This window comes from Hemicordylus capensis, chromosome 6, assembly GCF_027244095.1.
Source record: "Hemicordylus capensis ecotype Gifberg chromosome 6, rHemCap1.1.pri, whole genome shotgun sequence".
Taxonomy (NCBI): domain Eukaryota; kingdom Metazoa; phylum Chordata; class Lepidosauria; order Squamata; family Cordylidae; genus Hemicordylus; species Hemicordylus capensis.
In genome coordinates, this window is record NC_069662.1 from 27,413,245 (window position 1) to 27,434,372 (window position 21,128).

General features: G+C 41.0%; 1 protein-coding gene and 1 non-coding gene across 2 annotated transcripts; one reads left to right on the forward strand and one right to left on the reverse strand.

Moving 5' to 3' along the window:
• Positions 1-4,431: 4,431 nt before the first annotated feature.
• On the reverse strand, positions 4,432-4,542 carry LOC128332236 (U6 spliceosomal RNA). Its single transcript, XR_008310639.1, has one exon. It is a non-coding gene; the product is annotated as a U6 spliceosomal RNA (small nuclear RNA).
• Positions 4,543-14,080: 9,538 nt separating this feature from the next.
• LOC128331031 (vomeronasal type-2 receptor 26-like) lies at positions 14,081-21,036 on the forward strand. Its single transcript, XM_053264396.1, has 3 exons — positions 14,081-14,158; positions 15,774-15,900; positions 20,138-21,036. The coding sequence occupies exons 1-3, from the start codon at positions 14,081-14,083 to the stop codon at positions 21,034-21,036; spliced, it is 1,104 nt and encodes a 367-aa protein (XP_053120371.1).
• Positions 21,037-21,128: the final 92 nt, after the last annotated feature.

Below are 21,128 nucleotides of genomic sequence, written 5' to 3' on the forward strand. Positions count from 1 at the left end.
TTCGAGTCCTTCCCAAGGACCTGGGATGGCTGAATTTTATTGTCAATGTTATTGCTGTTGTTATAGATATCGTCGCAGAATATAGGCTGTTCCCAGTGAAGCTGCTTTTTGTAATTGGCTGATGGGGATTTCTGTGGCCCCTATGGTGTTGAGGTGCTTTTCAAGGTCTATTATTATTATTATTATTATTATTATTATTATTATTATTATTATTAATATTATTATTATTATTATTATTATTATTATTATTATTATTAATTAATTCAGTTTTTATACTGCCCTTCCAAAAATGGCTCAGGGCAGTTTACACAGAAAAATAAATAAATAAGATGGATCCCTGTCCCCAAAGGGCTCACAATATAAAAGAAATGTAAGATAAACACCAGCAACAGTCACTTGAGGCATAGGATAGGGCCAGTCACTCTCCCTCTGCGAAATAAAGAGAATCACCATGTTAAAAGGTGCCTCTTTGCCAAGTTAGCAGGGGTCGCATGTCTCAAGATACTGTTCCACTCGCTTCTAAAGATGTCTAACCTGAGCACAAAGATGTTCTGGGGGTAGATATAAATTAATATACAACAATGTAAAGCTACCAAATTCCAACAGTGCTGCAATGACCCACTCTGATTTAGTAATCACCGCTTTTAAATCCAAGGAAATAAAAAGACATAGGCCACCCATTGGCCTGCCACTTTTCTGGCTTGGACACGCATAATTTAAACAATAATGATAATTAGGTATATAAAAATTTTCTAACATCCAAGTTTCCTGCATAAAAATAATGTCAAATTGTCTTATAAACTTTAAAAAGATTAAATCAGAACTTTTCGAGCCCCACCTCGTGACATTCCATGAGAGCAAGGAGAGATTGTGATTCAGAGTCAATTCTGGGCAGTAGCTGGAAACTCACCTATTAAAACCTCGATGTGAGAGCCACTGGGGAGACTAGATAGATAGATAGATAGATAGATAGATAGATAGATAGATAGACCTTATTACAGTCTTTGCCCAGTACATGGGGACACCTATTGAATTCACATGTAGATCAGATGGAAGCATTAAAGGCACCAGATGCTGGTTCAGCCCAAACAAGGGGTCAGAGGTTTGTGGCAAGGGTGGATTTCCAGGGCTTAAGATCAAAGATGAGTAGTGAATAGGTTGATCATGGAAATCCTGCAAGGTTTCCACCTTGCCAAGTGATAGATGGATATTCACCTCCTGCTCACCTGCCTCCTGTATTTTCTGGGCCAGAGGCTTTGTCAAATCTGCCTCCCGTATAGGATCCAAACCCAGCTGCAGACATAATGCACAGATTTCTATTTCATAGTCATGCTGGGCACTAGGTTGCCTCTTTGTAATATCCAATGGGCTTGCATGGGTATCTCTGGGGTCCAAATCTTCAGACAGGACCTCCTTTAATGCCTCTCCTTCAATAAGGGTTGCCTGAGTCTGTTCTACTACTTCTGCATGGCCAGATGAACTGCATTCAGCTACACAGCCTGATGGAGTCAAATCTGTATGATGACAGTTCCTTCCTGTCAGCTCAGAGACAAGGATATTTGAAGGTGATTCTTTGGATGGGGTGAAAAAACACGTGGTGGATTCAGGGGCATATCTAGAGTGGGGCAGGCAGGGTACATGCCCTGGGTGCCACTTGAAGGGGGGGCGCCATTTTGTAACATTAAAGAAAAATTTAAAAGGCTGCCGAAAATAAAATGGCCACCGCACATGGTCAAATGGTCTCTGTGAGGCCCTAGGTCATGCCAGGCCTTGCAGAGGCTATTTGAGCATGCACGGTGGCCATTTTGTTTTCAGCTGCCATTTTTTTTAAAAAAAAGATTATTTTTAAAAATGGCCACTGCACATCCTCAACTGATCCCTGTGAGGCCCTAGAGGCCAGCGGGGGGAGGGGGAACCTTTGCAGACACCCCCCAACAGCCTTTAGGAAGCCCCCTGAAGAGGCTACAGATATATATACATATATATATATGACACTGTACACATATTCAGATTGACACTATGTACAGAGAATCAGGGCTTGTGAATACTGAAGCTTATGAGCTAGAATTGTATTCATTTGCTCTTACTTTGCTTCTTGTGATAAGAGAGTTAAGTGATGTCTTAATAATATGGCTATTAATGGTGAGTTTGTCTTTGAATCCATGTAAAATCCTTAGTATTAACGCCCACTGGGAGTTTCTTGCTCTCTTTCTCTCATTTTAACTGTCTTTCTGAAAGACTAGAATATATTCCAAGCAGTGAGACAGTTTACTCTGCATATCCTTTAATTATTTTCCAGAGTATCTGGGAAAAGTCCAATTCTCCATTTAATTTTAAAACTTATGTAATAGTGATGCTACAATGCATAGTAGAGAATTAGACAGGCACTTCTGTTTAGTTTTCCAAGTAAACCTCCACATAGTATTTGGGTATTTCATGAGGTCCAGCATACTGAAATTTGTAGTTTTCCAGCCCTTTTTGGTCTGTCTATGCCCACTGCTAAATAGTTTTTGAAATATTAAAAGATGAACGAGCTTGACTTGTATTTTTCAGCTGATATTATGGTAAAGTTATCTGAAAGATGGGTGTCAGATGTTTGGACAGGGGGCTCAATTTCAGTGTTTGCCCTAGGTGCTATTTTCCATAGATATGCCTCTGGGTGGATTGGCTGCTCTGTTCATCACTTTTGAAGCCAAATTTTGCGGGGGAAACTCTTAATCAGCTAAATCAGTAAAGAGCTCCTTGTTTCCATAGGGCCTATGGCTGAATGCTTTCTTAGTTTGGAGGTATTATTAAGTGCTAATGTCATCACAGTTTCCTCATTTATCTCTGAACCGAATCAGGTCCTGCCTCAGAAAATTTTTGTCTGCCCACTTTGCCAATTTACTTTTGCCAATTCACAATCGCTCTGTTTGGCCATTGTTGGGATCTGGTTGGCTAATTGTTGCACCATATTCCAGGAGCTACAGTATTCTCTAAAGCTCCTGAAGATTTTCAGAATTTCTGACAGCGGGTATTTCAGTTTCACTCTGATGTGTGCAATTCATCATCTCAGACTTCCTTAATCTGGTCACAGACATCTGGCACTGTTCATTGGCACTGGACAATTGCCCAGCCATTGTTGAAATTTTCTTTCTTTCTCCAAGGCAACCTTTCACAGCTGTTTTATTATTAGTTAGTTTCTTGTCTCTTAGCTTACACGGGGGGTGGGGGTGTTCTATAGGAGTCCCAAAAGACTCTTGTAACAAAAATATGATAATAATTCAAATGTTTTGAGATATAAAAAGTTTTTCTGGTATTTCAGTCTTATAAAATGTAATTACAAGTCCTTTCTGATAGCTAAAATCTGGTAACCAAAAAAGAGTTTTAATTTCCAAATGTAATTTGCCTTAAAGACTAACAAACCAAAGAGGATAAAAATAACAAAAAATGAATCATTAATCTTTAAAAAGTTTCTTAGTTTTATCTTCCAAATTTAAATGCCTGCATCTCAGATATAAAGATAAAAGGGGGGAAAGGAATAGAGCTTATTAATCTTTTCTAACACTATATCTATCAATACAGAAACTTGAGCAACCCCCCAATGGACCTGTTAATCACCTAATGACTAGGATAATCTAATAAAAGGAATAATTGTTTTAAGATATTGTTTTGGGAAATCATAACAGTCAGCTTTTGGCAAGAACCAGCATCCCTCTGCTGAGTGTCCCAAGGTTTTCCATTCCTCCCTTTTGAGAGGAAGGGGAAACTTTGAGGCATCTCAAATATCTCTTACGATATGCAATTGGTTTACCTTCAGCCGGTTCATATCTTAGTAAGTCTATAAGATTTCATATAATTCAAATCAGCTTAACAAGCCCCATAAAGCAGACTTTCTTCCTAGATTTAAAAATGTTGTTGGTATTTGCGAGCCAAAAATTTCAAAGTATTAATGTTCTTACTTAAACATATTTCTTCTTTAAAAGAGAGTAAAAAAGATTACAAAGCTATTTAAAATATCGGGAACATCTTAAGCAGTTCAAAAATCAGATTGGGTTATAATCAGTATTACAAAATAGATCTCCCTAAATAAAAGTAAGACAGTAGTTAGTTTACCCTCGGGAATGTAAGGAATGAAGCCAGTACTAAATTCCCTAAACATTAAATGTAAGACCATGATTAATTTAACATTGGGAATGCAAAAGAAAGGTCACAGTATTAAAAATACTTCTTACATTATTATCAAAAGGAGCCACGATAGAATCCCTAAATTAATTGCCAATCAATAAAAAGAAGAAAGAAAGAAACATCAACAAACAAATAGCTCATTTGGTATTAGTTTCCAAAGAAATCCATGTAATCCAGACACAACCATGACAATAGACAGAACAATAAAAGCTTGAAAATTTATCCAAACCACCGTAAGAAACCATAATAGAAAGGTCTAGGATAAAGAATATGAAACACTTCAAAAATTTGCATGTCATCTTTGCACAGGGGCCATGTTAAACTTCTCCATATCTCTGTATCTTCTTTATATCCCCCCAATTTTAGTCCAGAAAATATAGTTCTCCACATAACACATCGAATGTAGTTCTCCATATTACAATATGTCCAAACTGAAAAGATACATCCAAATACTTGTCCAAGTCTAAAAAGAATTTTCAACTCTAAAGAAAAATAGTAATTTTCAAAAGCAATATTGGTAAAGTATACAATTACAATAGATTCAATTACAATAGATTCAATTTAATGATTCAGTGATTTAATAATTTAATCTATCACACTCTAATCCCCTCTTGTGGCAAAAGGTTGAAATTACAACTTGCAAAAAGTGCCATCTATGTTCAAAGTAAAGGAGGGGGAAAGACTAAACACAGCAATAACAAGATCCAGTGAGAGGATTAAATCCTGTGCCCAGGAAATGTCCAAACCTGTTAACGATGAGATCCTTCCGATTTAGTACAAAGAGCTTATCTCTGTGAATAATAGTTCCCAAACCACAATTAAAATAAGATCCAATGGGATAATGTAATTCTCCACGCTGCAGAAAAAAGTATCCAGACTCATTACTGTAAATCATTCCGAGATAGCTGTAACAGAAACCTTCATAAGGTTCAAATTCCTGAACAAACCAAACCAATAAAACTAAAATTATAGTCCATCATACATAGTAAATAAAAAATAAATTTTCAGTTACCTCAATCCAGTCATTTCCTTCAGCTAATTAGAGTCCTTCTGAGGTGTGAATTCTCATTCTATCATAGCAAATGAGATTTTTTTCAATTAAACAACTCTCATGACCCCACTTTCACTTTTTCACACTTTCCTTTACTATGAATAATATGAGGAAGTAATCAATTTAGCACACTTCACCTTATGAAGACAAACCTCATAAAAATAAATTCACCAAATTCCCCCCTCTGCCCAATCACTCTTAAATTGGGGATGGGTGGTAGCCTCCAGCCATTAGGCACTATCTACCAGCCCACCCCACTCCTTTGGGGCAGATCCACTTTGTGCCCCCAATCTGCCCCAAAGACACCCAAACTTCAAAAATTCTCAAAAAATCAGCCCTGTGCCCAATCCCCCTGAAATTGGTGTGGTAGCCTCCACCCATTAGGCACTACCACTCCACCCCACTCTTTTGGGGCAGGTCCACTTTCTGCCCCCAAACTGCCCCAAAGTCACCAAAACTTCAAAAATTCTCAAAAAATCACCCCTTTGTCCAAACTCCCTGAAATTGTGGTGGTAGCCTGCACCCATTAGGCACTACCACACCACCCCACTATTCTGCCCCAGGCCCCACTTTCTGCCCCAATATGCCCCAATCTGCCCCAAAGACATGAAAATTTCAGAAATTTACCAAAAATCAGCCCTTGGCCCAATCCCCCTGAAATTGTGGTGGTAGCCTGCACCCATTAGGCACTACCACCCCACCCCACTCCTTTTGCCCAAATCCCATGCTATGCCCCCGAACTGCCCCAAAGTCACTAAAAATTTTAAAAATTCACAAAAAATCAGGACTTTGCCCAATCCCCCTGAAATTGGGGTGGTAGACTCTACCCTTTGGGCACTACCACCCCACCCCCAAATTTTGCCCCTGGGCCCCTTTTTACCCCCCGAATCGATTCGGATTCAGATTAAATCTGAATCCGAACCGAATCAAGGGTGATTCGGGTGACCCAGATTCGGGCACAAAACAGAACGGGGGTGATTCAGCTTGGGTCCGAGCCGAATCACCCAAAAATCCGAATTGCACACCCCTAGTCGAGAGTAAGCCGTAAATCTTATAAACTTTCCGATCAAGGTTTCATTGATGTTGTTAAATCTTCTTATCTGTTAATTGTGATCGGCAATAAAACACTTTGTCTGTAGTGTAAACAATCCAGTCCTTGACAATCCGTCAGCGGGCACCAGAATAGAAACTGAAATGGATACAGATTTCTGCAGTCATGCTGTACAGCCAAATTAAAGGTAGGAAGACCATAAAATTCTTTGTTTCTTCAATCTGATTCTCTTCTCTTCTCAAAATGTAGTGCACCATAATGATCTGCTAAAAAGTCCATGGGAGGTTAGAAGGAGGAGGAGGAGGTCTAAAATACATGAGCGAAAAAGAGGAGAAAAGTCTTGTAGGTTCAGAGAATTGGGAAAAAAAGAGTAAAGAAAAGGAGGCAGGCTGTCTTTCGGAAGGCTGGTGATCTTGCTTCATCCTATTCAGTCCAGGGCTTGTGTGGAAAGATCCCTCCCCTGAGTTGGTCGGCCATTTTCCAGGCTTTATCAAACCTGGAATCTTCCTAGACATCACCCAGAGGGAAGGTCAAACTCCACTTGCTCCCTTATCTTCAATCTTGCCGATTGGAGATAGATGGACCAAATAGGTGAAGCAAACCTTGGCAGCTCCCGTTAAGATGCCATATTGCCGAGCGATTGCAGCTCATTTTCACCAGTGAAAGGCCCAGGCGCTTGCTCCATGAGTGGCAGTATGAGCATGGACTCCCTCAACATCTTATCCCTGGAGATGTAGATATCCTCTTGCTCCAGCACTTGAAGCTCCACCTACCTCTTGCTCCAGCACCTGTTGGAGCAGGAGGTGGCCCTTGACAACCTGGCAAGGAACTGGTCCTTGGAAGTGTGTGACCTGTCTAACATGGAGTAGTAGTACTAATATTTTACTACCAGCAAATACAGAAGAGCAAAAGTTAAAACTAAACTAAAATAAAATAAAATAAAAAGATGAAAACACATAAAATTCCTAAGGGTTCCTAGAAACATTTAAACATATTGGGGAAAACACCAACATTGATTATGGGGAAGCAGGGAAAAAAGGAAAAAACCAACTCAATATATAACAACTATCCTTAATAGATAATAATATTTAGTTGTTCAAATATATTACATGGTCTTATGAATTCTACTGGCAACTAGGCAAAACTTGGCAACCGCATAAGAAATCTTATCATCATGATCTGATAAAAGATAACACATGTAGAAATCATCAGAACAGCCAGAAAAAATTAATAAATATGGAGTAATGTGCATATTATGAATGTCCCTATAAAAATTACAATATAATAGAACATGCGCTGATGATTCTATGGCTCCTGAATCTCAGAGGCAAAAGTGCTCTGCAAATGGACTTTTGTTTTTGAATTTTGAATTTTGAAAAGAGTAAAACACCTTTGCATCTACTCCTATTTTTATTGCATGAATGAACTTTGAATCTTGTATGTCTTTGAGCATGTCAGAGAAATATCACAGACGGTGAGGTCATTCACACAATCTAAAACTGTGTTCTACCCAGGTCTGGGAGCTGTGTGTGCTCCCAAATTTTGGTTGTGTGGGTTCAAACAGCCAGATAGGAGTAGTGATTGTGTGGAAGCAAGGTAGGAGGAAAAGCTACCCAGATTATCCTCCTACCTTACTTCCACACAATAACTTCTCCCTCCTTTTAAAAACTTTTTTGCTCCCACACAACTGAAAATTGAGATTGCATACAGCTCCCAAACCTGGGTAGCACACAGTTTCCACTTGTGTGATTGACCTCTGAGTGTACCACTTACATATGCTTGTCTTTCCCCCTGCTTACAATTCGAAAGAAAGGAAGAAAAGCACAGACCTTCTCACTTACAAAACTGGCTCACAGCTACAAAAGTTTATGCCATGCCAGATCTGTTATTCCTTGTGGTGCCAGACTAACATGGCTGCACCTCTGTGAGATGAATGGGAGTTGTGCTTTATGGTTCACAGCTCAGTCAGCACAGCTACACTCCACTACAATCTTACACAATATAGGATGCAGGCAGCCCTATTCTATACCAACAGAAGCATCTGGACCCAGGACTTGACTGGGGGCACTGAGAGGGTGGTGGAATGTATGTGGGGAGGGTGCCGGGTTTTGAGCGGAATGGGTAATTAAGGGTGGGGGTATTCACTGCTGCCGAGTGCGGCAGTGCGCATGGGCACCCCAAGGATGGGGCGCACTGGGAATATGCCCTGTTGCCCTGTGGGCCAGTCCAAGCCTGTCTGGACCCAAAGGGAAGACTTTACACTACTACAGCATTGCACAATGCAGCAAGGAAGAGGCGGGAGATCAGTAACAGCATTAACATTTCTGTCTCAGATGTGCCACCTCATTGTGTGTTTCCATCCTAAGGGTTTACTGTTTTCTCTCTACTTTTTCCACTCATTTGTGGTGTGATCCAAACAACTTGTTTTCCTCTGCTTTTCAGCAGATGGCACTATTCCCAGTATGATACTCGGGGGTGGTGACTTTGAACGCTGTAATTATTTCAAATTACTCTGAATCATCCTTCATCTTGTCCAGTCACACATAGGTTTTGTAAAGTCCTAAATACAGTCAACAAAACAATCCAAAATGTTATATAAAATGCTCCTGTGCCATTCTGAGCTAGAGTGAGCATCTGAATAGTGGCAGGTTTCCACCTCTCTGATCCGTCTTCATTTATCAAGCGTATCAAGAGCAACTAGGAACATAGGAACATAGGAAACTGCCATATACTGAGTCAGACCATTGGTCTATCTACACAGACTGGCAGCGGCTTCTCCAAGGTTGCTGGCAGGAATCTCTCTCAGCCCTATCTTGGAGATGCCAGGAAGGAAACTTAGAACCTAGATGCTCTTCCCAGAGTGGCTCCATCCCCTAAGGAGAATATCTTACAGTGCTCACACATCAAGTCTCCCATTCAGATGCAACCAGGGCAGACCCTGCTTAGCTATGGGGACAAGTCATGCTTGCTACCACAAGACCAGCTCTCCTCTGGGGAAGGATGTTGTAGTCAGATTACTGGTGGACAACAGATGGAGAAGTGTGATGTGTCAATATATCCTCAAGAAGGCAGGTGTACTGCTGTTGCTGCTGCTCATTATTTGGCTGCATCTTCCTGGAACTGACTGCAAAGCACAAACCGTTATGTGTACTCGAAATGATCTCTTCCAGCTTCCACACAAATATTATCAGGCAGGGGACCTAATAGTTGGAGCAATTGCTACTCAATTTGGCTGCATAGTTGATGAAATATCCTTCAGTGAACACCCCCAAACCAAGTTTATAGATGAACTTCCGTAAGAAAACCCATTTTTTCCTCCTCCATTAACATGTACTACTTCAGATTTTATCCACTACAAATATGTTATACAAGCACTCTTAAGAACACAGTCCGCATATTACTTTTAAATTACATATTAATTTTGACTTAGAAGCAGGCTTATTAACCATTCCATGTGCATATCTTCTAATTGATGTTTTTGGTGTTTTCCACATTTTCCTGTCGTCCTATATTATTCTATATTCCTCCTCTTCCTCCATCACATCACATTACTTCTAATCTTTCCCCACTCCCTTATGACCTCATCTTCATGTAACAAGAGATATGTAAACTTCATTGCTAATAACATCTGTAGTTTTAATGATGTACATAATGACAAAACAGTACTTAATGAAAAAATATTCATACTTTAAATACTTAGACATAATCCACCTCTTCCTCTAGTGCAGTGCCAAAAAACTACCAGCATGTCCTCTCCTTGGCGTTTGCTATAAAGGAGGTCAATGAGAATCTCAAGATCCTACCAAATATCAGCCTGGGATTCCACATCTATGACAGTTACTCAAATGCAAGAATGATTCATCAGAACACCCTGAAATTACTTTCCAGTTCAGAAAGGATTGTTCCTAACTTCCACTGTGATAAGCAAAATAATTTGGTAGCTGTCATTGGGGGACTTGACTCAGAAATCTCTCTTCAAATGGATACTATGTTAAGCATCTACAAGTTTCCACAGGTACGATGAGTGTCTAAGCACGAAACTTTTACATCTCATTATAACTGTCCATTACCTAGCTGGGGAAAATATGCAGTTCCATCAAAATGTGCATGTGGGGCTGGATTCTTGCTACATTTCTTGTACTTGATAAAGTTATATTATGTGAATATATAAGTACAAGGATACAAGCCACCAATATGATGACGGTGGGGAAAAAGGCTAATGTGATGGCTAATGTGATAATAGGTTGCATTAATAGAATAGCAAGGTTAGTTCACATTATCAGGATCAGATCGGCTTACCGGGATCCTATCAATTTAACAGGTTTAACTCGAATCTACACATTACTCAGATAACCAATCTCTGCTTGATGTCAGTTTGGCACACTGGCAAGTCAACATTGTCAATTTCCCCTCAAGTTCACACAACATGCTCCATGGATGCCTACACAACTGGAGAACCCCTAGCTTACCGTTAAACCAACATTATCCTGATCATGTGAACCAGCCCATCATTTCCAAATCATGAGAGGCAACAGTCCAACTTTCTTCCTCACTAGTCAGATCTCAACTGAAGTGGGAGGAGAGCTGGTCTTGTGGTAGCAAGCTTGTCTTGAGGTAGCAAGCACTTGTCCCCTTAGCTAAGCAGGGTCACCCTGGTTGAATATGAATGGGAGACTACATATGAGCACTGTAAGATATTCCCCTTAGAGAATGGAGCCACTCTGGGAAGAGCATCTAAGTTTCAGGTTCCCTCCCTGGCATCTCCAAGATAGGGCTGAGAGAGATTCCTGCCTGCAACTTGGAACCTTGATGCTCTTCCCAGAGTGGCTCCATCCCCTGAGGGAAATATCTTACAGTGATCACACATGTGGTCTCCCATTCAAATGCAACCAGGTGGACCCTGCTTAGCTAAGGGGACGAGTCATGCTTGTTACCACAAGACCAGGTCTCAAAGCATTGGTGGTGGGCACCTGTTTCTACCTGCTCCTGTGCCTTCCAATATGATCACGGCCGGTCACTTAGAACTCTCTCAGCTCCGCTCTTGCATGCTGCAAAAGCAACTGAAAATTGTGTGAAAAAAGAGACCCAAGTGCCCCAGTAAAAAAACTAGTCAGAAGTCCTGTGCAGTGATGTGCAGAATGGAGAGAGCTGAAGCACAGGAGGGGGTGTGGTAAGGAGGCGTGCTGGCAGTGGCTGTGGGCTGCATCTCAGCACTGTCTCTGAGCTGAAATTCATGCCATGCTTGACCAAAAGGGGAGGAGATTGCTGCCTAGGGTAGCTTCTACCCACAACCAAGAGGGCTGCTAGAGTGTCCCAGTGAGGCAGAGGCTTGGATTTGGGCCCTAAGATCTGGTCTGAATGGCATCACTTTGTCATACTTTCAGATTGAATGCCCTTAATGCAAGCACATTTGCCTTAAATTCATTCACATTCCTTCCATGTAAAAACATTTAAGATCTCTCTCTCTCTCTCTCTCTCTCTCTCTCTCTCTCTCTCTCTCTCTCTCTCTCCAGAATCCACCCCTTTGGCTTAATCTTTTAAGATATCTGGGATGATTTCTTAAAGTTTAGCAACAGTTCAGCTGTTAAGAACTCTCTCTCTCTCTCTCTCTAGGTTGCCTATTGTATATTAGCTCCACCGAAGAGAGTTAAAGTCCAGCTCCCTTTTTTCTACCGAATGGTCCCCCATGAAGGACACCAGTACAGGGGGATTGTCCATCTACTTCTGCATTTCCATTGGGTATGGGTGGGGATCATTGCATTGGATGATGATAATGGAGAAAGGTTTGTGCAAACCTTGCTTCCATTGCTTTCCAAACATGGAATTTGTACTGCCCTCAGTGAAAAATTACCAGCAATGTTTCAAATTATAGAGACAAGCCAATCAATTCAGACCCTCCAAGCAGCAGAACCCATTATTGCCAAGGCCATTTCACTAATGAATGCTAATGTCAGAGTATTTCTTATAAATGCAGAACCTGTGACCATGGCATCTTTAAAATGGTTTGTGTACATATACACAGTATTAGAAGATGTCCCAGTGACTTCAATAGGCAAAGTATGGATTATGACGGCCCAGTGGGATTTCTCATCCAATAACATGCTAAAGGCTTTTGATGTACAGGTTTTCCATGGTGCCTTGTCTTTTGCAATTCACTCCAGTGAAGTCCTGGGGTTCCCAACATTCCTGCAGAACATACATCCTAACTCTCCCAAAGGAGATGGTTTCCTCAGGATCTTCTGGGAGCAGGCATTCGGCTGCTTATTTTCTGATTTTAATGAGGTTACAGATGGCCAAGAGACTTGCAGTGGCCAAGAGAAATTAGACAGCCTCCCTGGGACTCTTTTTGAAATGACCATGACTGGGCAAAGCTACAGCATCTACAATGCAATACATATCATATCACATGCTTTACATGAGGTGATTTCATCCAGGCCCATTTTCAGAACATTGGTGGGCAGAGACAGACTGGATCTTCTAACTTTTCAACCTTGGCAGGTAATATTTCATATCAAAATCAGCTCCTTTCTACAGGCGAGTCCAGTGTATGATGGTGTGTGATTCATGGAATGGACCAGAGACTCCAACTGCACAGAACATCCCTCCTTCCTTAAAAACTACCATATTTTCTATGCCCCCATAATTTCTTTTCCCATTTGTTGAAAGTTGCCAATGAGTCCAGATACTGAGGTAGTCCTCATGCTTTGTTTCTTCATGGACATATTGGGCATGCCGCATAGGAGCTGTATGTCTCCCTCCAGCACATCTCTGGCCCTATTGGGAGTCCAAGGACACAAAGATTCTGTGGCTGCAGCTACTTGTCACATCAGTATCCCTTCCTGCTCTATGAAGTGGGGACAGTCATGGAAAAGAATGTCATTCTCTCATTTGAATCTGGGATTCTGATGTTAACAGAGATGCATTTAAATGTGACACAGTACAGTGACAAATACTCGACTGATGTAGTATTAGAAATGTTCCCAAGACTATGAGTGAGCTTGAGCTATGATCCAGTAAACCCTTCCTTCATTGCTTATGTCAAGCAGCAACTCACTGGCTGAACATATGCAAAACACTTCCGCTCAAAAATTCATTCTTGCCTCCTCCAGCTGCTATATGAAAACCATTATTTTGAGTCATCTTTAAGAGTTCATGTAAATATTCCATATATTATACAAATAGTATTATACAAATTCATATCCAAATACTATTAATATACATATATTAAATATTAAATATAAATATTTGATATTAATATAAAATATTAAACATGTATGTCATTTACTCTGGATAGTCAAAAAGAGCTATATAAATGCTAAGCATTGCCATTACTTTGAACTTAAAGACAGTTCTGCCATCAGCCTGTTGGTTTTTCATTCAAAGAACTCACACAATAGCATGTGCAGAGGGCATGCTGGTGCCCCACAGGGGTTCTTGGGACAGGCACTACTACCGCAGCAGGTGGGTGGAGAGCAGGAGAGGACCTGCCTTCCTTTTTCTCAAAGATCCCACTCGCCCTCCACCTGTCCGCAGTGCCGAACTTGTGCACAAACCTTGGTTCTTGCACATCCCTAGTAAATATTACTGTGAGAAAGATGAAATAAGTCATGCTGTTGTTTCTCATCATTTTCTAAAATCTTTGTTTGCATCTTCCAATCTAGCTTCTCTCTTTCTTGAAGAACATCTCATTTAACAATAGTGCTGGAGACAAAGTGTCCTTTGATGAGAATGGTGAATTAGCAGCTGGATTTGATATTATCAACTGGGTTACTTTCCCCAACCAATCCTTCCTAAGAGTAAAAGTAGGAAAGATGGATCCACAGGCTTTACCAGGCAGAGAATTCATCATGAATGAAGAGCCCATCACATGGCACAGCATTTTTAATGAGGTGGGATCCCACTATTGGTTCTAAGGTGCAAGACTATATGGGGAAATGTTCAAATTTTGACCACTGGTAAACTCATCCTGGACTGCATCAAGCATCTCAGTCACATCACTCATGTATGATTAAGGATGAAGCACCAGAGGAATATACTTAAGCATGATTTTGGGTGTTTTTTCTGGCATTTTTGAAACCATTCCAAATCCCAGTTCTTCAATGTTGTGCATTATTATCTTTTTGTAAAATCTGCATTTGTATCCTTCAATCTGGTTTCATAAGTGTTGAATTTCTAAAATCCATTAATAATTATATTTGGTTAAAACCCTCCTCACTTCCTTTCACATGAGAAAAACAAATCCAGAGTTACCTATGTAGAATGCAAGGGCTATGAATGGATGGATCTCATTGTTTCCATTCCATCCCAACTATGCCTGTTTTCTTTTGATTTCCATTCTGCTCAGGGGCGTCGCAAGGTTGGAGTGGGCCCAGAGACAAGATTTTAAAATGCCCCCCCCAAAGTCCAGGGCCTCCACACACCCCAGGCCCCCAAGTTCAGCCCATGAAGTAAAGAAATCTTAAATGAGGCTGAATAGTGGTAACAAAAAGCATAGTAAAATGTATATATAACCTATGTGCCACAATGGAACATCATCTTAAATTATTTTTAAAAATGTAGATGATGCAAGTCATTTAATGGTACCAGAGAAAGAAATGCTGTTCTGGTAGCTCCAGGTCTTAACACTCACATCAATTTCGGAGGATGAATACAACTGGAGGAAGCCCGGGCAGCTGCGTGGCTGGGGGAGTCAGTCATGTGACTTGCCTCTGGGAGCCCCCCCAAGGCAGTGGGCCCCCAGACAACTGTCTCCCCTTGCCCTATTATAGTTACGCCCCTGATTCTGCTGACTTCAGTGAAAGGCATATTTAAATATACAGTTTGCAAGGATATTCATGTACTTCTTATGCAAACCACTAGAATGAAAACATATTGTCAAGCACACACAGCCATCGATAACATACGAAGCTTTCTTATAGTGAATCAAATAATTGGTTCATCAAGCTCAGCATTCCCTCATTGCCTGGGAGTAGCTCAAGGGTTTCAGTATTTCCCAGCAGCGGCATAGCGAGGCCAGCAATGGCCCTGATTCAACCTGCCACCAGTGGCCCCCCTAGCCATGCCCAGATACTGGACATGGTATGCGAGCAAATTCCAGCCAGTGCTGTGTTCTCAGTGTGGCTGGGAGTGGCTCCCTGCTTTAAAAGGCAAGAAGATGCATTCATAGCCAGGCTGAGAAGCTGGCACTGGCTAAGTTTATGAAAAACAGAATCACACAGCGCTACCCCGTTTGTGAGTGAAACCATGCCCTCTGCATCTTTCAGATGCAGAGGGTGTGGCTGGCTCATGAGGTGTGGCCCCTGAGTGCAGCAGCCTGGGTTCTCTGAACCCCTTCGTGCAATGTTTCCACCCCTGTTTCCCAGCCATATCTTGATATCTATGTAGTTTTTAGAATCTCATCCTCTGGGAAGCAGGACCATATGTTCTGCTACGAATTTCCTCAAGAAAGCAACTGGAAAACATCCTTTAGAATAACCTATTATGCTCTTCTGTTTTTTTGAGTAGGTGCTGCCACTTGCTGTGTGCAATGACAATTGTCATCCAGGTTACAGGAGGAAAATGAAGGAGGGAAAAACATTTTGCTGCTATGACTGTACTCCATGTCCAGATGGGGAAGTTTCAGATCACAATGGTATGAGATATAATGTACAATGCACTATATATTACATTGGTTTTCCCACTCAGAAGAGGGAGATCTTGTGTGTTGTAGCAATAACACTACAAATGAGCCCATATGCCTCCAAGATAAAAGGAATGAGGTCTATTCCTGTGACACTGGCTGACAAAATGACCCAGGAACTTGGCTGGGGAACACACATTTAATTCAAAACAGTGATGATACTGGGCAAAGTCATGATACATCATCTCTAGGAGGATCCCCCCATTGATGTATCTACTACTACTACTACTACTAATACTACTAATACTAATACTACTGCTATGTTTATTATTTATACTTTTATAGTGCCCTTGGTTCCAAGTCCCCAGGGTGGTTGGCAATGAGATAAAAACAATTTTAAAACTTAATTAAAGAGCCTGATAAAAACACAGCTATGTTTTTAAAGAGCCATTTCAAAAATGTTTCTATTGGCTTTCCAAAAATTGATTGAATGATTGATTGATTAAGTGCCGTCAAGTCGGTATCAACTCTAAGTGACAACATAGATAGATTCTCTCCAGGATGATCTGTCTTCAACTAGGCCTTTAAGGTCTCTCGGTGGTGCATTCATTGCTGTTGTAATCGAGTCCACCCACCTTGCTGCTGGTCATCCTCTTCTTCTCTTTTCTTCCACTTTTCCCAGCATTATGGATTTCTCAAGGGATCTGGATCTTCTCATAATGTGTCCAAAATATGATAGTTTGAGCCTGGTTATTTGTGCCTCTAGTGAAAATACTGGATTGATTTGTTCTATGACCCATTTGTTTGTTTTCCTGGCTGTCCATGGTATCCTCAAAAGTCTTCTCCAGCACCAAAGTTCAAAAGTGTCAATACTTTTACTATCTTGCTTCTTCAAAGTCCAGCTTTCACATCCATAGAGTATCATGGGGGAAAACCATTGTCTGAATGATTCTAATCTTTGTAGGTATAGACTCATCTCGGCATCTAAATATCCTTTCCAAGGCCTTCATTGCAAGCCTACCAAGTGCTAGTCTGTGGCGTATTTCTTGACTGCTGGATCATTTACTGTTGACAGTTGATCCTAAGAGGCAGAAGCTATCCACCACTTCAATGTCTTCATTGGCAATTCTGAGGCTAGTTGCTGTACCCATTGACATTAGTTTAGTCTTCTTTATATTTAATTGTAGTCCCATTTTTTCACTGTGCTCGTTGACTTTCATTACTAGAGCTTGCAGATCATCTGCATTCTCAGCTATCAGAGTGGTTTCATCAGCATAGCACAGGTTATTGATGTTTCTTCATCCAACTATAAAACCATGCTCATCTTCGTCCAATCCAGCTTCTTTCAGTATATGTTCAGCATATACATTGAATAAAGAAAGAGAAAGTATACAGCCTTGTCTTACTCCTTTGCCGATCTGGAACCAGTCTCACCAGGTTCCATCTGGACTGTGGTTTCCTGTCCTGTGTATAGGTTTCTCATGAAAACAATGAGGTGTTCTGGGACACCCATTTTCCTAAGGTTGTTCCGCAACTTGACATGGTCCACACAGTCAAAGGCTTTTCTGTAGTCAATAAAGCACATAGTGACTTCTTTCTGGTATTCTTTGGCTTTCTAAATTATCCAGCGTGCATCAGCAATGACGTCTCTTGTTCCTCGGCCTTTTCTGAAACCAGCTTGAACATCCGGCATTTCCCTTTCCACACAGGAAATCTGCGCTGAATGATCCAGAGCATTATTTTGCTAGCATGTGAAATTAAGGATATTGTACAATGGTTTGTGCAATCTGTTAAGTCTCCTTTCTTTGGTATGAGTATGTAGACTGAGCTCTTCAAATGTGTTGGCCACTGTGTCATTCTCCAAATTTGCTGGCATAGTTTGGTTAGAACCTTGACTGATTCTTCTTCTTTTGCCTGCCATATTTCTGTAGCTATTCCATCAATTCCTGCAGCCTTCCAACTTAGTAATGACCGGAGTGCTGATCTAACTTCATCTTCCCGTACTAGAGGTTCTTGCAAGTAGGGAATATCTTCTAGAGTATTTTGGATGTTGACGTCCCTGCTGTACAGATTTTCAGTATACTCCTTCCATCTCTGTTTGATCTTCTCTGAATCAGTTACTATCTGTCCTTTGGCACCCCTTAACATACCAATTTGAGGCTGGAACCTCCCTCTGAGTTCAGAGATCTTTGGGGAAACTTGCCTTGTTATTCTATGTCTATTTCCATCCTCAAGGTCTTTACAGATGTCATTGTAGTACTGCTTCTTGTCTCTTCCAACAGCTTTCTGAAATTCCCTATTAAGTTCCTTACTGAGGTCTTTATCTTTCTTGACTTTGGCTTCTCTCCTCTTCTTGGCAATTTCCACCGTCTGTTCTGACATCCATTTTGTTTTCTTCTGTTTCTTGGTCTTTGGCAGTCTTTTTTCACATTCATCCTTAACAACTTCTTTGATTTCATTCCACAATTCCTCTGGTTCCCGATCAATGAGGTTCAGAACTTCAAAGTGGTTCCTGATGTTCTCCTTGAAAATGGTGGGTACATTCTCAAGATCATATCGTGGGAGCTGAATAGCTTTGTTTTTCCGCTTTAGCTTGACTTGGAACTTGCACATGAGCAGTTCATGATCTGTTCCACAATCAGCCCCCGGGTATGTCTTTGCTATTATAATTGAGCTCTTCCACCTCCTTGCACCAATAATGTAATCAATTTGATTTCTATGTACTCTATCTGATGATGTCCATGTGTATAGGCACCGCTTTGGTTGTTTGAAGAATCTGTTAGCAATGAAGAGATCATTGGCTTGGCAGAAACTAATAAGTCATTCTCATGCTTCATTTCTGTTTCCTAGGCCATATAGGCTGACTGTGTTTTCCTCCTTACCTTTTCCAGCTTTGGCATTCCAGTCTCCAGTCACCAGCATCACATCTTGCTTGCATGTTCTGTCAATTTCAGACTGGACTTGAGCATAAAACTCATCAACTACCTCTTCTTCTGCAACAGTTGTTGGGGCATAGACTTGAAGAACACAAAATCTAATTGATATTAGTCAGTCACTGACCACATTGTATCCAAGTACCGTCATTGCTATATCCTTCCTGACTATGAAAGCAACACCCATTCCAGTCCATTTTAATTCACTGATGCCCAAGATGTCTGTCTGTAGTTGATTCATTTCTTCTTTCACTGTGTCGAGCTTTCCCATATTTATGCTTCTTACATTCCATGTTCCCACTGTAATTCTGTCTTTGCAGCTTCAGATTTTCTTTTCCCTTACAGCAACATCAGCTGCTAGACGTCCAAAAGGCTTTAGCCTAACCACGTCATAAACACCATCAGTACTCTGAGAGATCCTCAAGTCTTCCTTAGGAGCATGTTGAGTACCATCTGACCTGAAGGGCCCATCATCTGGCACTACATCAGCAGTCATTCCATTTTGTCTATCCATGTGGTTTTCTTGATAAAATACAGGAGTAGTTTACCATTGCCTTCTCCCGCACAGTATGAAATGATGCCTTTATAATTATCACTGAAGTGATCATCCACGTCCAGCACCTTCCTATATCGCTGCTGCCCAATATAGGGGCCTGCTTGCTTTAGCTGGGCAGCTGGGATGACCTTCACGCTTTGGGTGACCCTACTGGGAGTATACCTCCTGACGTACTTCGCTCATCCCTCCCAGGAACACCCCCCTGCCATGATGAGGCAGCATAGTTAGGCAGCATACTTAGCACAAACTTTTGTACAAAACTTAACAGCACAGATTAAATGCAGTATTTTACAAGATAATACAAACAAGCAGCAGCTTGTGAATACAAAAGCAGAATACAAACAAGCAGCTACATCATGGGGAAACACCCATTTTACTTGACAGCCAATGATGGCCACTGATGGCAACTTATTCATTTCTATCAGGAGGGCATTCAACAGCCCAGCTGCCATGGCAGAAAAGACCCTGTCATGGTCACAACTAAAGAAAAGTGGGACCCAGAGGAAGAACCCAGTTAGGATTGCAGGACTTGGGCAGATTAAAATCCAATGCCCATAATAATTTTTTGATTATTTGTTTCTTTATTTCTTATTTCCTACAGTGGCTGAAATCTCTGCATTTATACCATGGCAACCTTTTGTAAAGGAATGTTATAAATTCTAATAAGTGGAGAAAGAAACATTCATGTAACGGGACTAGTGTGAGAAGAAAAGTGAGGGTGAGATTGAGGGAGTAATAGAAAATGTTTTCTGTTTTCCAGACATGGATGACTGCTTCACATGCCCAAAAGACCAATATCCAAACAGGAACCAAAACCAATGCCTTCCCAAGATGATAAACTTCCTCTCCTTCTCAGAATGTTTGGGGAACATTTTGGCTTTCTTAGCTCTATTTTTTTCTCTAATCACAGCTTTGATGCTTGGAATTTTCTTCAGGAACCAGAACACACCCATTGTCAAAGCAAACAATCGGAACCTCACCTACTCTCTGCTTGTCTCCCTGTTGCTCTGCTTCCTTTGCTCCTTGCTCTTCATTGGCCGGCCTCAGGCAGTTTCTTGCTATTTACGACAGGCTTGTTTTGGAATCATCTTCTCAGTGGCTGTTTCTTGCATATTGGCAAAAACTATTATGGTAAAACTGGCTTTCATGGCTATTACACCAGGAACCAGGATTAGAAAGTGGGTAGGGAGAAGAATGGCAAACAGCATTGTTCTTTGTGGTTCCTTTATTCAAGCTGGAATTTGTGCTACATGGCTATGTACTGCTCCCCCATTCCCAGATTTTGACCTGCATTCTCTTGCAGAAGAAATCATAGTGGAATGCAATGAAGGCTCAGTCACTATGTTTTATTGTGTCCTGGGATACCTGGGATTTTTGGCTTTTGTCAGCTTCACTGTGGCTTTCCTAATAAGGAAGTTGCCAGATGGTTTCAATGAAGCCAAGTTCATCACTTTCAGCATGTTGGTCTTTTGCAGTGTCTGGTTGTCCTTTATTCCATCTTACCTTAGCACAAAAGGCAAATACATGGTAGCTGTAGAGATATTTTCCATCTTGTCCTCTAGTGCTGGGTTGCTGGGTTTTATCTTTTTTCCAAAATGCTACATAATCATTATGAAGCCTGGATTAAATTGCAAGGAACAACTAATCAGAAGACATTAGTAAGATCCTTAAAAGGTCATCCATGTCCTATTCAGAGAGGAGGATGGCCTCATAAACCAGCCTTTTACAGAAGCTCTGGTCAGCACTGACCC

Bases quoted from the DNA above. Each gene is read 5' to 3' on its own strand.
- LOC128331031 (XM_053264396.1), top strand. From the start codon at position 14,081: ATGGATCCACAGGCTTTACCAGGCAGAGAATTCATCATGAATGAAGAG. The intron at 14,159-15,773 runs GTGGGATCCCAC...TTTTTTGAGTAG, and splicing joins GGCACAGCATTTTTAATGAG to GTGCTGCCACTTGCTGTGTG. The intron at 15,901-20,137 runs GTATGAGATATA...TCTGTTTTCCAG, and splicing joins GGAAGTTTCAGATCACAATG to ACATGGATGACTGCTTCACA.